Genomic DNA, 20,965 nt, shown 5'->3' on the forward strand with positions numbered 1-20,965 from the left:
GACAAAAAGTTCAGAAGCCAGCAAAGCTTCAAGGAAAATGGGATTTTCTTTAATTAGGCTGGCATTGAATGCCCCAGTAATAATCTTGTAAATGTGAATTTATCATCTGCAAAGTAGGCATATTTGTAATTTCCTAGCATGCAAATTAAATTAAAATTTAGTATCTCTTATGTTCCTGGCACTCTGCAAGGCATTTCCCCACACATTATATGATTTAACCTTCACAAGAACCCAGAGAGTCAGATATTATTATCACTGTTTTACTGATGAGACTTAAACTTAATGTTCTACTTGAAGTGTAACTGTGGAGCTGGTATCTGAACCCAGGTTTCCTGACTCCCTTGTGGTTTTTACAGCCCTTCAGCTGCTTCTTTTAAATAGCATCTTGTCCTGTGTAATTCATATCGAGGTTGGTTGCTGTAAAGTTTAAGTTTCTAGATGAGACAAACTATGAGATAAGAACAGAGATTTTTTTTTGAATTACCTACTTAGACTATTTTGCTCAAATATGAAGATTCTAAAATGTAGTTGAATTGGTCATAAAAGTTTATCTTTCCTTCCACTTAAACAGTGCATAAGTTTATAAATAAATGCTATGAGGAAAACATTATACAACCTGATTAAAATCTAGTCTGGTATTTTTAATGCATTGAAATATCTGAACATAAAATACTTTGGGCCTTATAAGAAGAAAATATTGGCTTAAAAGTTGGAAGACTGAAGATGTTAGCAAATACGTGATTCAATGCTAAGTGCATAGTGACAAGGAAGGAAGAGGAAAGTAAATTTAGCCAGCGTCTTAGTTGGAAGGGTTGGTTGCCAACCTTTCTTAAAACAGAGGAAAAGGACATCGGGTAATCTCTTCTCTATTTTTTCCCTTTCCAGTTTAAAAAAGGAAAGATATGGGGATAAGAGAATTAAGTTAAAAGTTCTAGGAATACAGAGAGGAAAAATAGATCGCACCTTCCATCAAGTGTCTCCTGGTCCAAGAGGCAGGCAGACACATAAAACATGATGATAGAGGAAAACATAGGAATATGGGTAAGGCACAAAAACAAAGCAGAGGAGGAAGTAATGACAGAGAGACAGAGAGAGAGAAAGAGAGACAGAGAGAGAGAGAAGTAAAGAGGAAAACTTGAGCTGGAATTTAAAGACTTTGACCAAATAGAAAATGAAGCCACAACAACAAAAAGGTCTGTACAAATGCACAGAGCATGAAATGGGCTGACATTCTGGGGCCTAGAAGGAATCTAATATTGCTGGAGGAGAGAACAGGAAGGACTAAGTGTGGAGAAATGAACTAGTGAAGCAGTTAGGAGGTGGGAGCTTGGATGTGATATGGAGAGCCACTGATAGGTTTTTAAAACTGGATTTCAGTTTCCAAAAAATTACTCTTGTGGTGGTGTCAAGAATGAATGGCAGATCATCTGATCGACAAAATGAAAAGCTGGTTGTTTCAAAAAACGTAATTAAGTAGATGAACTCCTGGCATGAGTGATTTTTTTTAAGATGCAGAAATAAACAGTACTAGACATGAAAAGGGACATTGAAGCAGAGAAAGTAAATATTTAAAAATCATAAGAGAATCACATGAACAACTTTAGGCCAATATGTTTAAAACTTTAGATACATTGTACAATTTTTAGAAAGCATAAATTATGGAAATTAAGTTGAGAAGAAATTGACATTAAATAAACCTATAACCAGCAAGGAAAAAAATTAATTCAATAGTCAAAAATATCCCACGAAAGAAAACTAGCTCCAGAAAACTGTGCAGGCTTTTTTTCTAAAAATTCAAGGCAGAAATAACAACTCCTAATAACCATTCCAGAAAATAGAAAAATATTTTACAAATATTCTACAAAACTATTATAACCCTGATGTCAAAACCAGGCAAGTACAGAATGAGAATCAACCTCACATACAAACAGAAGTGCCAAAATACTAAATAAATGCTAGCAAGCAATCTAAATTATGCGTATAAATATCATAGAAAATAAGTCTTACATTACGTGTAAGAATTTAACATTAGAAAATCAATTAATACTTTATCACAGATATATGACAATAAATAATTTTTAAAAATTCAGTAAAATTTTACACCTAGTCATGATCTTCTGAAAAAAATCTTTGCCAAATGGTTTGAATCATAGCTCCATGATGTATTAGTTATTAAATTTTAATTTGGATAAAAATAATCTAAGCTTTGTATGAAAATGGAAAAGAATAAATTAGAAAAGGAAAGAGAGTAGAGGCTAAGGGAGTAATTAGGAGGAGGTCATTGTGCCAAATCTAGATACAGGATTCGAGATGTCAAAGGCTGGAGAAAAGCTCCAATGCCAGGGCAGAGGAGAGGGTGGATTTCAGTGATAATTAAGAGAGAAGATTGATAGAAGCTGATGATTGATTGGATGTGGGAAGAAGGTCGCAATGAAGAGAAAAGAGTCTATTTTGACTCTCAGCTTCCTAGAGGAGGTGGCTGGGTTGACGGTAATTCAATTAACCAAAATAGAAAATACAGTTCGAAGACTGGTCTGAAATAAATTAGCAAGTATTTCTTGCATGAAAAGGAAATAACTATTTAAGAGAATTTAGTGTCAGTAGCCTAAAAAAGAAAAAAAAAAAGACTTTTGCCATCACCTGATTTCAATTAATATCAATAGACAAAAACAAAAACAAACAAACAAAAAGCATTATGAACTTTTAAAGCCCAAACTAGTACTGGGCCAGGCAGAGTCACCACTTGATATAGATTTATTGCACTAGCCCAAAGCTACCAGCGGTTTACTCAGAATACAGATAGAGGAGTTGAGGGTTTTGGATAGCCATTGGATAGCCAGTTTCACAGACGGGAAGACAAGAACAATGGTTACCTTGGAAGTATATAGAAAATGTAGAGTTAAGTATTGCCTAATAATGGCAACGTTATCAATAAAAATATTTTTAACTTTGAAAACAGAGCAAAGAGGGAAAGGAGGGAAAGATGTCTCCATTTTCTTACATCTTGCTTTATCATATATTTCATTATGTTTTTATAAATAGCTATATTTTTGGGTAAACCATTAAGATTTGTTCACAAAAGATTAAATTTTGTAGGAAATAACAAAATATAATATTTTGGTCCTCAAAAATTTCCCTGTGCCCAAGGTATTGTGCCCACCAACTGGCAGCTACCAGAATTGCCCTTTTTTCTTCCTTTTTTCTTTCTCCAATTTGCCCTCTCAACTTGATGATATCCATGTTTGTCCCAGGCATTGTGCTATAACTTGAATGTGTATCAAAATCTGTAGAAACAAACCAAACCAAGTCACTATTTTATTATGTATGTGCAAAATATTAAGAAAGTTGTTGGCTAAACATTTCCACCCAGCCTGGGAAAAGAATGGACAGTACAGAATGTGGAAGACCACTTCCAAAGTGGTAATATCCTGCTGAAGGCAGCATAGGGCAGCTGCTGAGATGTCTTGCTAATAACAAGACAGTTGAAAATGATGATAACTTCATCTGGCTTTAAGGAAATTCATTCAGGCCAAGTTGGTTGCAGAGTACTAGAAAAGTCTGAGTGGCTCATCTAGAGATTGGGTAACTATTTCATCACTACCTGCTGCTTGCCTTTCAACCTTTGGAACACCATATTTCAGATGGCATTACCCAGTGACCAAGCTCAAATCAGAGGGAGAATGTTCTAGAACCCACTACCAGGCGCAGTCTCCTGCTGATCCAATCCAAGTGGCAAGATTCACAGCAGGACAAAGGAACTTTGGAAAGGGACTTGAAAAGAGTTCAGTTACTCTGCGGTTAACCCATCAAAGGCATCTTCCTGTAACCCTGAGGACAGCAGGCCTCGACATGTGCTGGCCATTTGGAAAACAGATTCATACAGAGCAGATCAAACATTTCAGGAGAGCCCCTTGCCTTGAAAGGATGGAGCCTTATGAAAATCATTAAGCAATTCGTTGATATTTATTTGCTTACACTGTGCTTCAGCAAAGCAAGCAGGAGATGAGGATGAGAGCCATTGACCCAGTTTCAGAGGCTCTAGTTCAGAAAAGAAGGATTCCCTTACATGTCTGATTTTAAAGAGCCTTTTAAGAAGACATCCTACCACACAGCTGGCATAGGGAGGCTGTCTTGGCTTCCTTCAACTGTGTATTAGGTTAACAGCCACCTCAAGCTTCTTAGAAACCTAGAAATCCCCAGGCAGTTAGAGAAATTCCACAGAGCTAAGAAAACCCTCTGCAATCTCAGAACTTCAAGCAGAAAAAAATATTTCCCAGTATCTTCCTTTCTCAGTCTGTGCCACTTTGTGTAACCTACGCCCAGCTTCATAAAACATGGTGGCTCCTCAGCATGCCCAATAATCTGTCCTTCCTAATGAGCCAAACTCTTAATTCATGGCTCAGCTCCCATGAGCCTGGAAATGAACAAGGAACAAGTCCCTGTTTTCCCTTTGAGAGTTACCAGGTTATTGTGCACAAATTCCTTCTAAACCAAAGTAATTCCACTGTCCAATAAAAGGGACTGCGCTTGCTTTAAAGTTTAAGGAAGTAGCCCCTCACATCCATCAGCCTCCAGCCTCAACTCCCTGTTTACTCAGATGCAAAATTCCTGTAATCAGAATAGGGCTCAGCAGAATGCCATAATTCTTACACTTTGGGCTTGCAAATGGTGTGTTTGTTTCAACTATGCTATGAGGAATGCCAAAAGCATAGCCTCCAAGGCTCGGGAAAGTTAGGGAGGCTGCTAGCTCAAGGAAACTGGGCTCAGCTTTGCCTAGAACATGACAGAGGTTGCAAATCTGTCCTCAAATATTCAACACATATGTTCTAAAATTCATTAAGTTCCAAAATTAAAAAAAAAAAAATCCAGCATTGGTTCTTGTACAAAGCAGATATTCAAGGAATGCTTGTTGACTGTTGAATCTGTTCGCTGATAAATATGAGAAATACAGTCTGGTTTGTATCACATGGTAGCTCAAGTTCCTAGGAAGACATCTTTCCCTGGTTTGCCTTTATACAAGTTTTAGAAAATGAATCACCTAAACCCTGCCTGTCCTCGAAGAATTTTTTCTTACAAAACATTTCCAAAGTTCTCCCCTTTATTATTTTGGGGAAACAACTGTCACCTGACTTTACATTGTTAATTAATCTTTTGTTACCACTTCAACTACGTAGTCCTCAGAGAGAAGAATTCTGTTTTATTATTTACTTTTTTTTTTTTTGGTACCTTCATTGGGATCCAACATGGTTCCTGCATAAAGTAGTTACTAAATAATTGTTCACTGGTTGATAGATTTGTTCACTGATAGATAACAAAAATACAGTCTCATTTGTGCCATATAGCAGCCAAGCTTGCAGTACACAAAAAGTGCCATTCTTTGCTAATTTCTATAAGCCCACACTTAGATGAAATGTCTTAGAAAGTTTTTTCTGTGGTCTTAAGTTAGCTTTGGACATCAGTATTTAAGAGGAAATAATATATTTTATGAAATAAAATAAGATTGCAAGTATATAAATATCACCACAAATATTACAACACTGCGATAGCATTTTCTGTTGTTTTCCAGAGACATTTGTAAATTCCTAATAGGCTCATGACATCCATTTCTGTAGTAGGCAGAGGCACCTTGGTTATGGCAATTCCTTTGTAGATGAATGAATTAGGCTTTTCAGACAAGATCTAACTTCTGATACTTTTGTATTGAAGGAAGGAAGGGGAAGAGGGAAGGGAGGGAGAGAGAGAGGAAGGAAAAGGATGGAAGGAAAAGAAAAAAGAAAAGGAAGGAAGAAAGGAAGGGAGGGAGGGAGGACATACAAAATTTGATGACTTGTTAACTACTGACATGTTCACATAACAAATATGCCAGTATAGGACATTTAAAAGAAAAAAATACCAACCCTAGAAATATAATTTGAAGACGTTTCCCTCATAAGACTTTGTTATCATCAGTGACAACTTTATCCAACTTGATCTTATTTTCAAGTATAAAAAAAAACACACTCCAGTAGTCTACCTAAATTTTAGAATTGCTAAGTAACACTGTACTTAGCAGTGCTTCCAATGGGCATGTATTTCAACAACAACAAAAAAAGCCTAGAAGATAGCCCTTTCTAGATGCTTGTCCTTATCACTACTGGGACAATAGTTTCCATTCCAGCATTTACTGACTCCTTGCAATGGACTCTGCAGGCATCATCTCATTTCATCACTCTATCAAAGCAAGGGCCGTCTGCTTTATCTGCACAGGCCTGGAACGTGCTAAGCGTTCAATACCTATTTGTTGAATAAATGAATTATTATAACAGCTCTGTGAAATAACAGCATGGTGCACATTTAATGTATGAAGAAACTGAAGTGTGAATAGACTAATTGAATTGTCTGAGATCTTGGTAGAGCCCTGACTTGCACTGCTGCCTCTCTGACTAGCACTTGTGCTGAGCAACCATTTACCTTGGTACCACCCTCCTTGTTATATCTGGAGGGCTACTATCAAGGGAAACCCTTCTTTTCTTATAGGTTGAAGAAACTCTTTTCATCCCTAGAGGATTAGCTAAAAAGAAAGCTAAACCATCAAGGCTTATAAAATAGTGTTTCCCTGTGACCTTTTTCCTAAATCAGGAAATGGTTACTTAGGCCCCATAAAGCCGGCTCAGAACTCCACCTCCTCCTCCTTTATCAAGACTTCCTTGACTTGGAAAGTGGTTTCTATGACAAGAAGTGTGCCAGCAGTTTTAACAGGCTGCCAAAGCCTCCACCTCTTTCTTAAAGGAACCAGGGCTTTTTCTTCTCCAGAACTTTGACACACCTTAGCAAAATCCAACTATTTTCACTGTTATACTATGGTTTCTTCAGAATATTTTAGAAACCGTGCCATATCTTAAGTAGTATTTAACATAGTACAAGGGTTCAGTAGCAAGCATTCCATAAATATTACACTTAAAGATCAAAAATTTCTAAAGAAGTAAATGGATATTGATCAGAGTCAAGCAAAATTTTCACATAATTTCTTAAGTAAATGTATTATATTTACATACACAGCAGCCCAATTATAACAAGAACTCAAGGTGGCACATGACTTACAAATCTAAAACTCATTTGCAATCATTTTACAATATGAATAGAGAAGCCAGCCCACAGTAGCTCACACTTGTAATCCCAGCACTTTAGGAGGCTGATGTGGGCAGATTACTTGAGCCAAGGAGTTTGAGAACAGCCTGGGAAACATAGCGAAACCCCGTCTTTACAAAAAATACAAAAATTAGATAGGCATGGTGGTGGGCCTGTGGTCCCAGCTACTCAGGAGGCTGAGGCGGAAGGATCACTTGAGCCTCAGAGGTTGAGGCTAGAGTAAGCAGTGATAGCAACACTGCACTCCAGCCTGGGCAACAGAACAAGACCCTGTCTAAAAAACAACAACAACAACAACAAAAAACCTCTTTCTGTATGTGTGTGTACATATGTGTGTCTGTGTGTATGTGTGTACGTGTATGATAAAGAGAAAAAATTGTCTATATATTGGTCCACATTAGTCATTTTTACTGAATACACACAATGACAAAAATGGCATATCAATGAAAACAATCTGGAGGGGAAAGAAAGTAAAGTTTGTAATACCAATGGAAGAATTTTGGGATCTAGATAGAGGGACAGATGGAGTGGGGTTGTATAAATTGACTTAACCACATTCTTAATCTTGCAGTTGAGATGATAATATTATCCAGAAAAGTGCCATTCATTCATATTGAGTAATTCATGATATGTAAACCACACAACACAATGTCTAGCATGTGGGCTTGGTGTTTTGCTTCAGCTGTCCATGTGGGTCATTCACCTAGGATATTCCTCAAGGAAAACTTCATAATAAAATCAGTCATTCTTGTGTGCTTTGGATACTAGCATATGACCATATTTATCACTAGTGGAATTCATTTTGGATCTATGTTAGGGATTTCTATGTGAAACACAATAAAACACCAATTGCCAAATATATCCACCCCTCCATGCCCACCCTAATGAAATCTCACCTATCTGCAAGACTCATCTTGAACATCACCTTTTCCATTAAATCTTTCCTGGTCCTTCCTACAAGCAGATATATTTTCTTGCTGTCTTGAGCATCTTAAAAACTTTGACTTTTACCCCTCTGATGATACTGACCTTGTTCTGCCTGCTTTGTTACTGTCTCTTTGCCTTATCCCCTATTAGAATTTAAGACTTGAAACTCAGGACAAATTTTATCTTTGCATTTCTTACAGGCTGAGCACAGGGTATTGAACCTAAGAGCCCAATAAAAATGTGTTGAGTTGCAGTGAATCGTGACCCACCCTGGCTACCAGGCCCTCAGCCAGCTTCAGAGTGCAGGACACAATAGGTCCTTGTATTCACTGCTGTGCGCACCCACAAACATACACTAAGCACCTGGAAACAAGGGGACACTTAGTTACTTGGCAAATACTCGCCCTCCCAGGGTGTCTTCCCTTTTGAAGAGGCTCCTTTGACAGCTGGCCTGCTTCTGGTTCGATGGGGCACTCCCTGGAATGGCCTATCACTGCAGCAAATGGCCAAATTCACCGTGCCAGGAACCAAGAGAAGAGAAGGGTCCAAGTATGAGAGTCTCAATGCCAAGAATGTGCTCCAGACTTATAAATGAGAGGGAAGCAGGGAGCATTGTAATGAGGGAAATGATGCTGAATTTGCACTAAAGCCTCCTCTTTCTCCCTTCCTCTTTTCCATCTGGTCCCTTTCTTCTCCCTCCCTGCTCCCAATCTTCTATTGTCACTTGGTCCTGCAGAGCTGGAATTCAAGCCGAATCCTTAGGGAGGGGCCTCCCCTCCAGGGAGGTCAGGGCCATCGCCCACTTCCTCTGTGGGATGCGCTCACAAGATGCTGTGGCAGCAATGTTGGCTGCTCTTTATTACATACAAATTGTACTGACCAGTTTCCAGGAACTTCAGTGGAAAGTTGATTCCCCCAAATCCTTAAGATATTTCCCAGATCCTGAAAGGATTATTACTATCATTGTTATTATTTACAAAGTCCACATCATTTTTTAAAACATTTTCTTTAAAAAGCAAGATAGAGCATGCATAAGCATGCATCTTCCAGAATGCATCCTTAAATTCTGCTTCCTTCACAAGAATGAAATAACCTGTTGGATTCTGGTTGGGCAGCAAGACAGAAGGGAACAGGCTTATCCTTGAAGTACAAAACTGCCAAAGTTTCCAGATTTAACAAGTAAAAATACAGGACACCCATTTGAATTTGAATTTCAGATAAACAATGCATAAGCTTCTAGGATAAGTACATCCCATGCAATATATGGGACATACATAGCCTAGAAGATTATGCGTTGTTTATCTGAAATTCAAATTTAACTGGTCATCTTTTATTTTGTCAGGAAAATCTAAGCCCAGGGGAAGTCAGGACAGTAAAGAGATTTCCACCAACAAAAGCTCCTTTTAAAGCCCTAGCTGAATGGCTTTGGACGACATTTCAACTCAGGCCCTGCACTTTCCCTGGAGTGTGAGCTCAATGTCATAGAAAAACAATTGGGAGAATGAACATTCAGTGAACATTCTGCCCCTTCCTTGCCCTCAGCAGCCTGTGGCAAACTGCTTCCCCTTAACCAGCTGGGGAGGAAAAAAGCTTTCTCTTTTAAGATGGCTTTCCCCCTCCCCTTTTACAGATTGGATTGTTTCTTGGATTTGCTGGAGAGCTGCTTTTGTTAATTGCTTGCAGACTTCAGTCCAACTCGGCCTGCCAATTGTGGAGGCGGTGTGGTGGGGCTGAGTGATAAAGAGTAAGGGGTTTGGAGGGAGGCAGACCTGATTTAGAACTCCAGCTCTGCCACTTCCTCCTGTGAAACATCAGGCAGGTTGCTTAACCTCTCTGGGCCTCCATTTCTACATCAGCAAAATGAGGATGCTCCCAGGTGAGGTGAGAGTAACACACGATTGGAGCAGGCACAGCACTTGTCATAGTGCCTGACCCATCACGGGTACTCCTTTAATTAATATTGTCTTTGGTATGTCACACATCATAGGTGCCACCTGGAATTGAGTCTACTTGAGCCTGAGACTTGGAAATGGAGGAACAGATGTTCTAGAAGGCTGCCAAGCACTTGTAGACAGGAAAGGATGCCTTGGTTGAAAGATGGCTCCCCTGCTTTCACTAGGGGCCCTGCCCCATTCAGACTTACACCAGGCTGGCAGACTAGCCACCTCAAAGCCAACGGTCAGATCACAAGATGAACTTAAACTAGGTCACCACAAAAATTTGTTAGGAGTCAGAAGTCCACTTTAAGAAGTAGAAGTAAGAAACTGGGCATGGTGCCATGCCTGTAGTCCTAGCTACTTGGGAGGCTGAAGTGGGAGGATCCCTTGAGCCCAAAAGTTGGAGTTTAGCCTGGAAAGCATAGTGATACACTGTCTTTAAAAATAGAAACAGAAGTAGAAGAGGAAGAAGTAGAGAGAGAGATGGAGAGAGAAAAAGATAACTCCTTGGCTTCGTTGTTGAAAATCACCTGTCTGTCTATATGGGTGCGGGTGTAGTGGCCATGTGTCTGGATCTCGTCACCATTCTTCTGGTCATTGTTCTGGTCCTATTCCCTCAGCTCCTTTGGAGGGTGGTTCAGATTCAGTTGTAGCCCATGTGACCCAGGCCTAAGCCAATCAGCTCATCAGATCCCCTGTCCCAGACAAGAGCTGAGTGTAGAATTGGGCACCTGGCTCAAGAGGAGCTAACCAATTGCAAAGAAAGCTAGTCCTAGGCCTTGCCTGATGTTTACAAGAAGGATGAACTTTCCCCTCCTAAATTCTGAAACTGCAAGTAAGAGAAGGTCTAAGAACCACCACAGACATCTCACAACCACAAATGCAGAGTCTTTTGAAGAATTAGAATAGAAGGAACCCAGCCATCTGAGACAGACACACACACAGACACACACACACACAGAGAGAGAGAGAGAGAGAGAAAGAGAGAGAGAGAGAAATCCTGTGACATCTTTTGAGTTCCTGTACCCATCCCTGAACTATTCAGTGGCAGGCCCAAATACATCCAATTTTTTTGTGTAATTCTGTTTGAGGCAGGCTATCTGTTACTTGCTGATACAGATACGGCATGTCTCCCTGGCTCCTAGTTTATTTCTGTCTGCTTAGTGCTTGATCTTGGAATCTATTTGTAGCTACTGGTACTCTTTGGGCTCATCTTAACTTGCTTATTTATCGGCGGTCAGGGGTTTCAGCCTTAATTAAGCCCCTTCCAGCCCTACACTCCTGTCCCCAAAAGTCACCTTAGGATGACAGGAAGGGAGAAATGGCTATTGGCTGGTTACTGTACAAGAAAGTGCCTGGCACTGTGCTGAGAAATTTATTCCACTAAATCCTCCAGCAACCCATTTTACAGATGAGGTGACTGAGGCCCAGAAAGTGTAAGTTCCTAAGGACTGCCATAACCAAATACCACACACTGGTGGCATAAACGACAGAAATATATTTGCTCACTGTTCTGGATGCTAGAATTTCAAGAAAAGATGTCAGCAGGGTGTTTCTCCTGAGGCCTCTCTCTTGAGCTTGCAGATGGCCACCTTCTTGCTGCGTCCTCACATGGGTCTTTCCTCTGTGCACACACAGCTATATTCTAATCTCCTCTTTTTATAAGGAGATCGGTCATATTGAATTAGAGGCCTAACCCAATGACCTCATTTAACCTTAACTGGCTCTTTAAAGCTCTATCTCAAAATAGTTACTTTCTGAGGTACTGAGGGCCAGGACTTCAACATATGAATTTGGGTGGGGGAAGGTGGGGACAAAGCTCAACCCTATTTAAAAAAACACTGTATGATTACGAAGGAGGGAGAAATTGCAGTAAGTGAGAGTGGGGTGAGAAGTTAGAAGAGGGAATAAAGGGAAGGGATATGGAATAAGGAAAGGCTTCAGGAAGATGTTTCCATGTAAGACTCAGACTGTCTGAGTGTAAATCCTGGCCTGACCACCTACTGGCTATATTTAGCCTCAATTTCCTCATCTTTAATTAACAATTGTATGAATCATTAATTGATACTAATAATTGTATGAATCTCGTAGACTTCTTGTGAGGAATCAGTGGGATAATCCTATGAGTATTAGAACAGCACTGACACATAACAGCTCAATAAATGTTAGCTATTATTATCTAAGATGTCTCAAATAATGGGGTGGAGTTATATAAGTAAAAGAAAATATTTGTGGCTGAGACAGGTAAATAAAGAGATGCTGAGACTGACCCTATATGTGTGGGTGATGAATTTGGGCTTAGTTTTATAGGCAGTAGAGTTGAGCAGGGGCTGTAACATTATTACCAGTAGACATACGATTTGGAAAGCTTGCGCTCACCAAGATGTGTGTGATGGATTGGAGGGGGAAGAAGGCACAGGGCTCAGCAGGAGGCCTTTAGGAAAGAATGGCTGAGAAGTAATGTGAGCATGAAGCAGAGGGAGTGACTCAGGTGGATGAGGGCAAGGAGAGAGAGAAGAAACCACGGAGATCAAATAGACAAGCTTGGCCACCAATTGGATATCATGGGTCAGGAGAAAGGAAGGCGAAGGTTCAGAACTCAAAAAAAATATTGGTAGTTACCTGCAGCAGATCTGTTACTTAGTTTTTTTGTTTTTGTTTGTTTGTTTGTTTTTGTCTATCCCACATTCCCTACCACCCCTCCCTTCCCCATTTCTAACAGAAATCCAGATTTGTTCAAATATTCAGCCTCTTCTAAGTAGCCACTGCTTCAGAAAAGATTCACTCATCTTCAACCCCAGGGATGAGTCTTGATTTGTTCAAGTCACACAGATAGCTCCATTTGTCCACATGATCCAGGTGGCTCCATTTGTTCACATGATCCAGGTGGCTCCCTTTGTCCACACGATCCAGATGGTGCCATTTGTCCACATCATCCAGGTGGCTCCATTTGTCTAAGCCTTCCAGGTGGCTCCATTTGTTCACACCATCCAGGTGGCTCCATTTGTCCATGCCCTCCAGGTGGTTTTCCAGGGATTGTATTAGGCATAAGCAGCTGGATAAATTCTTAGCAAAAGAAGCAAAGGGATGGAAACCACCCAGATGTCCGTCCACCAAAAAATGGATAAACAGAATATGGTATATCCACACAATGGAATATTATTCAGGAATAAAAAAGAATGAGTCACTGATTCACAGTACAATGTTGATAAGTTCAAAAGAGTATGCTAAGTGAAAAAAGCTGACCACAAAATGCCACATATTATATGAGTCATTTAAACAAACTGTTCAGAATAGGTTAAGCCATATAGACAGAAAGTGGATTAATAGTTGCCAGGGACTGGGGAGAGAAGGGAGCAAGGAATGATTATTAATGGACAAAGGGTTTCTTTTGGGGCAATTAAAATGTTCTAAAATTTATTGTGGTGATGGCCATACAATTCTGTGGATATACGAAAAGACCATTGAATTATAGACTTTAAATAGGTGACTTACATAATATGTAAATTGTCTCAATGAAGCTGTAATTTTTTTTTCTTTTTGAGATGGAGTCTTGCTGTATTGCCCAGGCTGGAGTGTAATGGCGTGATCTCAGCTCACTGCAACCTCTGCCTCCTGGGTTCAAGCGATTCTTCTGCCTTGGCCTCCTGAGTAGCTGGGACTACAGATGTATGCCACCACACCCAGCTAAGTTTATGTACTTTTTTTTTAGTAGAGAAGGGGTTTCGCCATGTTAGCCAGGATGGTCTGGATCTCCTGGCCTCTCAATCTGCCTGCTTCAGCCTCCTACAGTGCTGGGATTACAGGTGTGAGCCACTGCGCCCAGCCAGTAATTTTTGTTGTTGTTATTGTTTAAGGAGCAAAGGGAAGACTGCTAAGGAGACTTCCCAGAAAGGTTCTGTCACTCTTAAACAGAAACAACAGAGTTTGTTCCTTTTCCTCTAGAGGCTGAATACAGCCTCTAAATATGACCACTAGAGCTATTAGAGAGGTCTAACTACTGTGAGAGGAGCCAAACAGATACGAAAACTGATACACACAGCAAGGCAGAGCTAAGAAAAGCCCCTCAATTTCTCTATAATACATTTCTTTATTTTAGGCACTTGAATTGGGATATTCTGTCATGTATTACAGGTATTCTAACAGACACAGTTCTGTTAACAGAAACTGTTAGGTCAGAAGAAGGTCTGTATTTTCAGAGACTATGAATTTATGTCCATTTACAAGTGTAAGTATAAATGTAATTCTAGATCTGATGAAGGGTATGGATGAGTGGATTGATTGATTGATTGATTGATTGAGGAGTTACATGCCCAGAAGTGAAGGCTGAAGCCCAAGAGAGAGCACATAGAGGATGCAAAGGAAAGTCTGAGCTCCCTGGACTCCCTACATTGAGTAGGAGGAAGGGGAAGATAAATCAGTGAAAGAAACTTAGAAAAAGTCCACATAAAAGGATGAGGGAAAGATTGAAATGCTACATGTGCTGCCATGTAAACCAAAAAGTGAATTCAGGAAGAAGGGAGATAAAGGTTGTATTAAATTCCACCATAAGGATCAAGGCACAATAATATGGTTAGATAGATGAAGTGATCATTGTAAGAAAAAGGTAAGACAAAAAACAAAGGTAGTTTAGTGGAGTGATGATGGCAAAAGCCAAATTTGAGAAGATGTGAGTTGGAAGACAGTGAGTGGACACCGAGGAAGCAGTGGCACTTCCTTATGAAAGTTGTAGCTATGGGAAACATAACTGTATTCACCAATATCTGGTTCTGCTCTCATTCCAGGCACACAGAAGACGGTACTTCCCAGTGTCCTTGCACTTGTGGAAGAGTAATGTGGCAGTTCTTCAAAGAAATGTAAAGTAGGTTCTTTCTGGACTGAGGCAGGGAAAAGCCTGTGCCAGATTCACCTGACTCAATCGCTCTCTCCCTGCCCCAGTAGTCATCAGGGAGGCCTTGTGCAGAAAAAACAAAACCAAAAGATTTTAAACCCATGATTGCTGAATCACTGAATACAGCATAAGTCTCTTGAGAAGAATCACCCAGTCTTCTGTGGCCATTGCATGTACAAGAAGTAAACTTGTTTATGCCACTAGGAAAGCAGCAAAAGAGAACAGCAAAGTTGAGGAAAAGAGAGTTTGGTTTTTGTTTTTGGTTTTTTACATATCTATGGTAAGTAAGATCAAACCATGTTTGTCAGGAAAATGGAAAAAGAGAAATAATCTGAAGATGACAAAGCAACGGTCTAAAGAAATTAGAAAGAATGCAACACACAAGCCAAGAGGTGAGTCTCTGCCCTTCTTCCAAGAGAGAAGTAAGAATCCAGACCCAGAATGAACACCCAGCAGTTTTAGTTGGAGAGGGAAGTTGAGGAAGCCCACCCTCATTAGTCCATGTACTAGACTTCTGAGACAAGCAAGGAAAGGCTGGAATTTGGAATCTTTGGAGTGGAGCAATTTCAAGGGATGACGAGCGTCTACGACTGAAATAACTATGCATGCAATGATCGCCTCTGCATATCAGCCTCCTGGCAGCTGTCCATGTAGGATGACTGGCAAGGACTGATATAAACTGCATTTCATTCTCTTGGTTTAAATTCTGTGGACAACAGAATTATCATTATTTAAAAAGTAAAGTCTTACACAGAAAGGGTTAAAACTCTTCTTTTCCCAAGTTCTAGCCCCCCACCCCCACTATTTCCCCAGTCTTTTAACTAAATTAGCTATTCCACTGACAGGCCAGCACTGGTCCCCTCACAGAACAACACATGCTGTGCTCTCTCTGTGAGTGCACTCCTGGTGAACTTTGAGCCACACATCTGCTGCAGAGAAGAAACTCTTATTCCCAAAGGGCTGACATTAGCTGAGGATGCTGGGTTCATCTCTACCATAGCATATTGTTATTAGATAAGCTGCTGGAGAATCAGAGGAGTAAATTTAGTTATTATGTCTTTATCTCATTACAGTGCATTCCCGACTATTGTTCATTTCATCAGCTTGATATTACTCTAAGAGTCTGTTTCTACAAAGTAAATGCTTGGATTAAAACCAGTATCTACTCTCCTCTACCCCTAAGCCATTGCTATATTTAGGGTAAGAATGTATTTTCACTACGTCACTTCTCCAAGACTCTTTCTTTGATTTAAAGCATGAATCAGCAAACATGTTCTATAAAGGGCCAGATAGTAAATATTTTAGGCTTTGTGGGCAATATGACCTCTCTTGCAACTACTCAACTATGCTGTTGTAGCCTGAAAACAGCCATAGATAATATCTAAATGAATAAGCATGGTTGTGTTCTATTAAAACTTTATTTACAAAACCAGGCAGTGGGTTGGATTTTGCCCATGGGCTATTCTTTGTCAACCCTGGTTTAAAGTATGGATTAGCAAGAAAGCTTCAGGTGAACAGATTTTTAAAGTATCTTTTCACATGTCATGTTCATCTCTTAGAAGGAAAAAAAAAATAAAACATTTTGTTTTATTTCTAACATTTCTAACCTTCTGCAGACAACAGTGTGGTATTTTCCCTCTTTTAATATTTTGCATCTTAAGTTTTTAGATTCCTCCTCCCCGCAAAAAAAAAAAAAAAAAAAATGTAAAAGGAGAAGAATTTGAATTCAGAGAAGAGAGGGTTAAATGGTTAAAAAATTAGAGGGTGAAAGTATCACTTATCTGCAAACACAGCCTCTTCTTTAGAAACTGATTTACCCAGACATTGAATTGATTATAAGATATGTAGAGTAAAAACAAATTTGCTGACCTTCATTTCAGAGAGCAAAGGTTAAATTCATACCCTGTAGGATGGTGCTGTTAAACTGCTCCCAAGATGCCTGGTGACATATTTTCAAAAAATATTTCTCTCCAACTTTATCAAGTGTCCTTTGTATTCTGGAAACATGATTTTGAGTCCCAGCTGGAGCTGGGACCTCATGAATCTTAGATAGCTGAAATTCTTCTCCAGCTATATCCAGAGGCATATTGTTAGTTGGGATAGACGTTAATTGCAGGGGTTAATATCTCTGAGTCTAGTTGTTTATTGAAGACTGAAATTAACATTTTAAGCTAGATAACCAAGGGTTGCACAAACTGTGCATAGATAAAGGGCTAAAATTGCCCATTTTGATGTCCTTGACATTGGGCTGAATAAATATGTCTTAGATTGTAATGTCTGGCAATGACTTTGTGTTCCCAATTTCTTTGCCTTTAAGCAATGCCTCAGAGGAGAACCTCAACAGTTCAAAAGTTAGGAAAACTGTACACAAAAAAATTAATTCAACACAATAACATTTTAAAAATATTAAGCAAATTTTCTATCTCTTTCATTGTAAACTAATACAAAACATTCCAGTCGTAATAGTTCACAAAACTCATTTCACAAAGAAATTTTCCTAGTCTTTAGTGAGATGAAAAAAATAGGACACTGATGTAAATATTTTATGAGCTAAGTGTATTTCATTTAAAGAACCATCCTTTAGTCTAAATTATGCCTGTCTATTTTTATGTTAAATACCTGAATTTCATTACTTTTAAATAACTAGTTACTTAGTAAAATAATACATTAGTAACCCTATATTGGTCCCTACTTTTATTTTATTATTATTATTTGTATAAAGTCAGGGTCTTTCTCTGTTGCCCAGGCTGGAGTGCTGTGGTGCAATAATAGCTCACTGCACTCTTAAACTCCTGGGTCCAAGCAATCCCTCTGCCTCAGCCTCCCCAGTAGCTAGAAGTACAGGTGCCTGCCACCACATCTGACTAATTTTTAACTTTTCTGTAGATATGAGGTCTCGCTATGTTGCCCAGGCTGGTCTCAAACTTCTGGACTCAAGCAAGCCTGCCATCTTGGCTTCCAAAATGCTGGTAAGCTACCACACCCAGCTCCCAGTTGTTTTAAGCCACAATTATGCCATTTAATGCAAAGGGAATTGAGAAGAGAAAAGGGTGTTATTAAAACTTTAATTTCTTCCATTTGCCAGCTTAACGGGCAGTAACAAATCTGGATTTTTTTTCTTACAAAGTTCAAATGGTATGTCATTGCTGACCCCTTAGAATCTAAAGTGTAAAACTGAGTAATTTTTCGTCTTTTGGCAGCTGTATGTGTACACTCATGAAGAAGTCTCATCACTGAGATGACAGGAGGCAGATATCAGTACACCTTATTTAGTGGGTATAGAAATTGAGCATTGTTTTTTCTAACTGTGAGAGAAATGAAAATTAAATCCAAATATCCTCACAGATATCATTTCATTGATACACCACATACTTCCTATTGTAGCGTGAAGCCAATCAATGGCAACTTATTCATTGGATTTTCCAGTAAGATACCTATCAGTTCACCTTCCTTGGATGTCTTCTTTGTCCTCACCAAGACTTGGCTTCTTAATCTATAAATGGTGAGAATAAAATGTCCAATCTCATGGGAGTGGTTGGGGCCTTAAATGAGATAATGCGTATAATACACTACCTACTGGCATAAAATAAGTGCTCAGTAAATGTTTTGTGTTATCATTTGAATTACATGCATATTACATATGACCTTAACATAAACAGAAAAGGTTGCATGTAACCTGGGGAATAAAGATATCCCTATTAACCCCAATTAAGAATGTTTACCTGACCATGGGAATGAGCTACCAACCTATTATTTCAGCTAGAGAAAGTTATATGATACCAATCAAAGCTCCTTTGGCTATAAGGAACAAAAACCTACTCAAAGTAGCCCCAGAAAGAAGGAGGGTTATTTCATCAACAATTTATCCAACAGACAGAGTGCCCACTCTCTGCCAAGACACGGCAGCATCTTGTGGCAAAGAAGTCCCACCAGACCTCATGGACCAGAGCTGAAATCTGGGCTTTGGAAACCATTCCTTCTAGTTTTCAAGACTTTCATGGGCTTTCTCATGTCTTCATTACACTTCGCTATGATCTGAATGTGTCCTCCAAATTTCATGTTGAAACTTAATGACCAATGTGATAGTATTAAGAAGTGAGACCTTCAGGAGGTGGATAAGATGAAAAGGAAGCTGCCTTGCCCTTCTGCCATGTAAGAACTCTGCAAGAAGACACCATCTATGAAGCAGAGTGCCCTCACCAGACACCGAATCTACTGCCACCTTAATCTTGGACTTCCCAGCCTCTAAAACTGTGACTAATACATGTCTATTATTTATAAATTACCCAGTTTAAGGTATTTTGTTACAGCAGCCTGAACAGACTACGACTCCCTTTATGCATCTACTCCATTTTTCTCTCTTTCTCTCCTTACCTTGTTTTTAGTCTGAGTGCTCATTTTGGGCATGGTCCAATATTGCTAATTTAGCCTCAATCTCCAGTTTCTCCTCACTCAAGTATTTATACCAACTGAAATCTTCTTCTCTGTGATTTAAAACTCTTAAAAGAAGGGACCTAATTGGCTTTACCAGCCTATGGCTCTCCTTGGGGCCAGATGATCTTATTCAGCTGAAGCCATAGCATAAGGAGAGTCAGGGCTCTCAAGTGTGCAAACATGATAACCCAGGTTCACACATTTCAGGCATGGTGGAGGTGCAACTGTGAGAAATGGACCTACTGTATGCTCCAATCTCCAGGAGAATTGGAGGACAAAGTGGTAATGGTCCCTCACGAGTCTATCTCTACAGTGAAGAAGAAAATGAAGAGTCATATCTCCATAGAAAGTACACGTTCCTGTATTTCATTTAAAGGGCAACATGTGAACTCCTGGTTTTACATTATGTCCAAGTCTTTTGAGAAACACATCCAACAGTGGTTTGTGCCTATTTCATATTCATTTTATTTTATTTGGCAGCAAAATGAAGATTGTGTTTCGAATAAAAGCCCAGTACTGTCCTTTATAAGTTTCATTAAGCATTATATGCTGTTCCTGTCCTCTTTTTCAGTCATGCCCAGGCATGCTTCTCAGACTCCTTTTGTGGGAATATTTTTGCTCATTTTTACATTATGGTTTCTCATAGTGAAAAAATAAATCTAACATTTGACATAGGGTTGGAGGATTTGGGGAAAATAAAAGTCCCTTATCAACTCATTGTTTATATCAATGAACTAATAAAATTGCTTTTTCTTGATACTGTTTAGAAAAAAGTACTGGGAAACCTGAGACTGAAATGTGTTCCTGGAGAGGACAGGAGAGAAGGAGGATGCAGGAGACTGTGGAGCTGAAAGTCTCAGCCCGGGCTCTGCCCTCACAAGCTGTGTATCCTTAGGCAAGTTATATAACCTTTCTGGGCCTTAGCTTTGCCTCATTAATCATATAGGGGTGATACTGCCTTGAGCTTGAGCTCACAAGTTTGTTTGAGGACACAGTGAAATAAAAATGTGCTCTCACAAAAGTATTTTCATGATTTGAGAATATGCTTCCAAAAGTGGAAGATGCTAGTTAAAAGAATAAAAATCCCTCCTAAGGCCAGGAAGCTGACTACAGCTGCCTCCTTTGCTGTGTGACTCCCTTGAATTGATTTCTGGTGGCCTCAGCAGCAGATGAATCCAAACCCTTTGTACTAACTCTGCCCTGTTCAGTTCCCCACAGTCTTGTGGGCAGATCCTGTCATATTTATTTTCCTGCTGTTTCTTAGATCAGTCTCTCCAAAGGTAGATACTCACCTCTCATGGTGATTTGAAAACTAAATCAGTCAACACACACTAGTAACTCATGTTCATCAGGCATTGTGCTAGGCTGTGATTTTATAATAATAAAAAATCAGCAATATTCCAGGAGGTCTTTTAGGCATTTACATCAATGTTGTCATCTGATGTGCATGACAGACCCCTGAAGTATGTTATTATTATATTCCTCCAGTTTTATGAATTAAAAATTGAGGAAGAGAAAGTAACTTGTCAAGGGGTAAACAGCTCATTACTTGTCAGACCAAGCTGTGAATTCAAATGATAACTGGAGCTTCCTCCCTGACTCTAAGGAGGTTATAATCCACCAGGAGGTTTGTATATCACATCTTACT

At 39.5% G+C, this 20,965-nt stretch overlaps 1 protein-coding gene and 1 long non-coding RNA gene across 8 annotated transcripts in view; one reads left to right on the forward strand and one right to left on the reverse strand.

The window, feature by feature from the left end:
- The window catches only part of RNLS (renalase, FAD dependent amine oxidase), a 398,113-nt gene that overhangs the window by 349,776 nt on the left and 27,372 nt on the right, over window positions 1-20,965 (forward strand). For 4 of the 7 annotated variants that reach the window (XR_010341781.1, XR_010341784.1, XR_010341783.1 and 1 more), the window contains exons 7-10: window positions 14,777-14,853; window positions 15,192-16,083; window positions 17,770-17,852; window positions 20,085-20,212. Coding sequence is in view for 1 of the 7 variants with exons in the window: in XM_064374129.1 (XP_064230199.1) it covers window positions 14,777-14,853; window positions 15,192-15,213 (99 nt within the window). In the remaining 6 variants the exon portion in view is untranslated. Of the gene's footprint in view, window positions 1-14,776; window positions 14,854-15,191; window positions 16,577-17,769; window positions 17,853-20,084; window positions 20,213-20,965 lie in introns of those variants that run through there. The other 3 variants (XR_010341785.1, XR_010341786.1, XM_064374129.1) reach the window with 3 other exon arrangements.
- LOC135274003 (uncharacterized) overlaps window positions 1-20,965 on the reverse strand; it is a 123,538-nt gene that overhangs the window by 102,088 nt on the left and 485 nt on the right. The window lies entirely within an intron of this gene.

The sequence above is a fragment of the Aotus nancymaae genome, unplaced genomic scaffold (assembly GCF_030222135.1).
Source record: "Aotus nancymaae isolate 86718 unplaced genomic scaffold, 86718_ANA_hifiasm-v0.15.2.pri h1tg000010l, whole genome shotgun sequence".
Lineage (NCBI taxonomy): Eukaryota > Metazoa > Chordata > Mammalia > Primates > Aotidae > Aotus > Aotus nancymaae.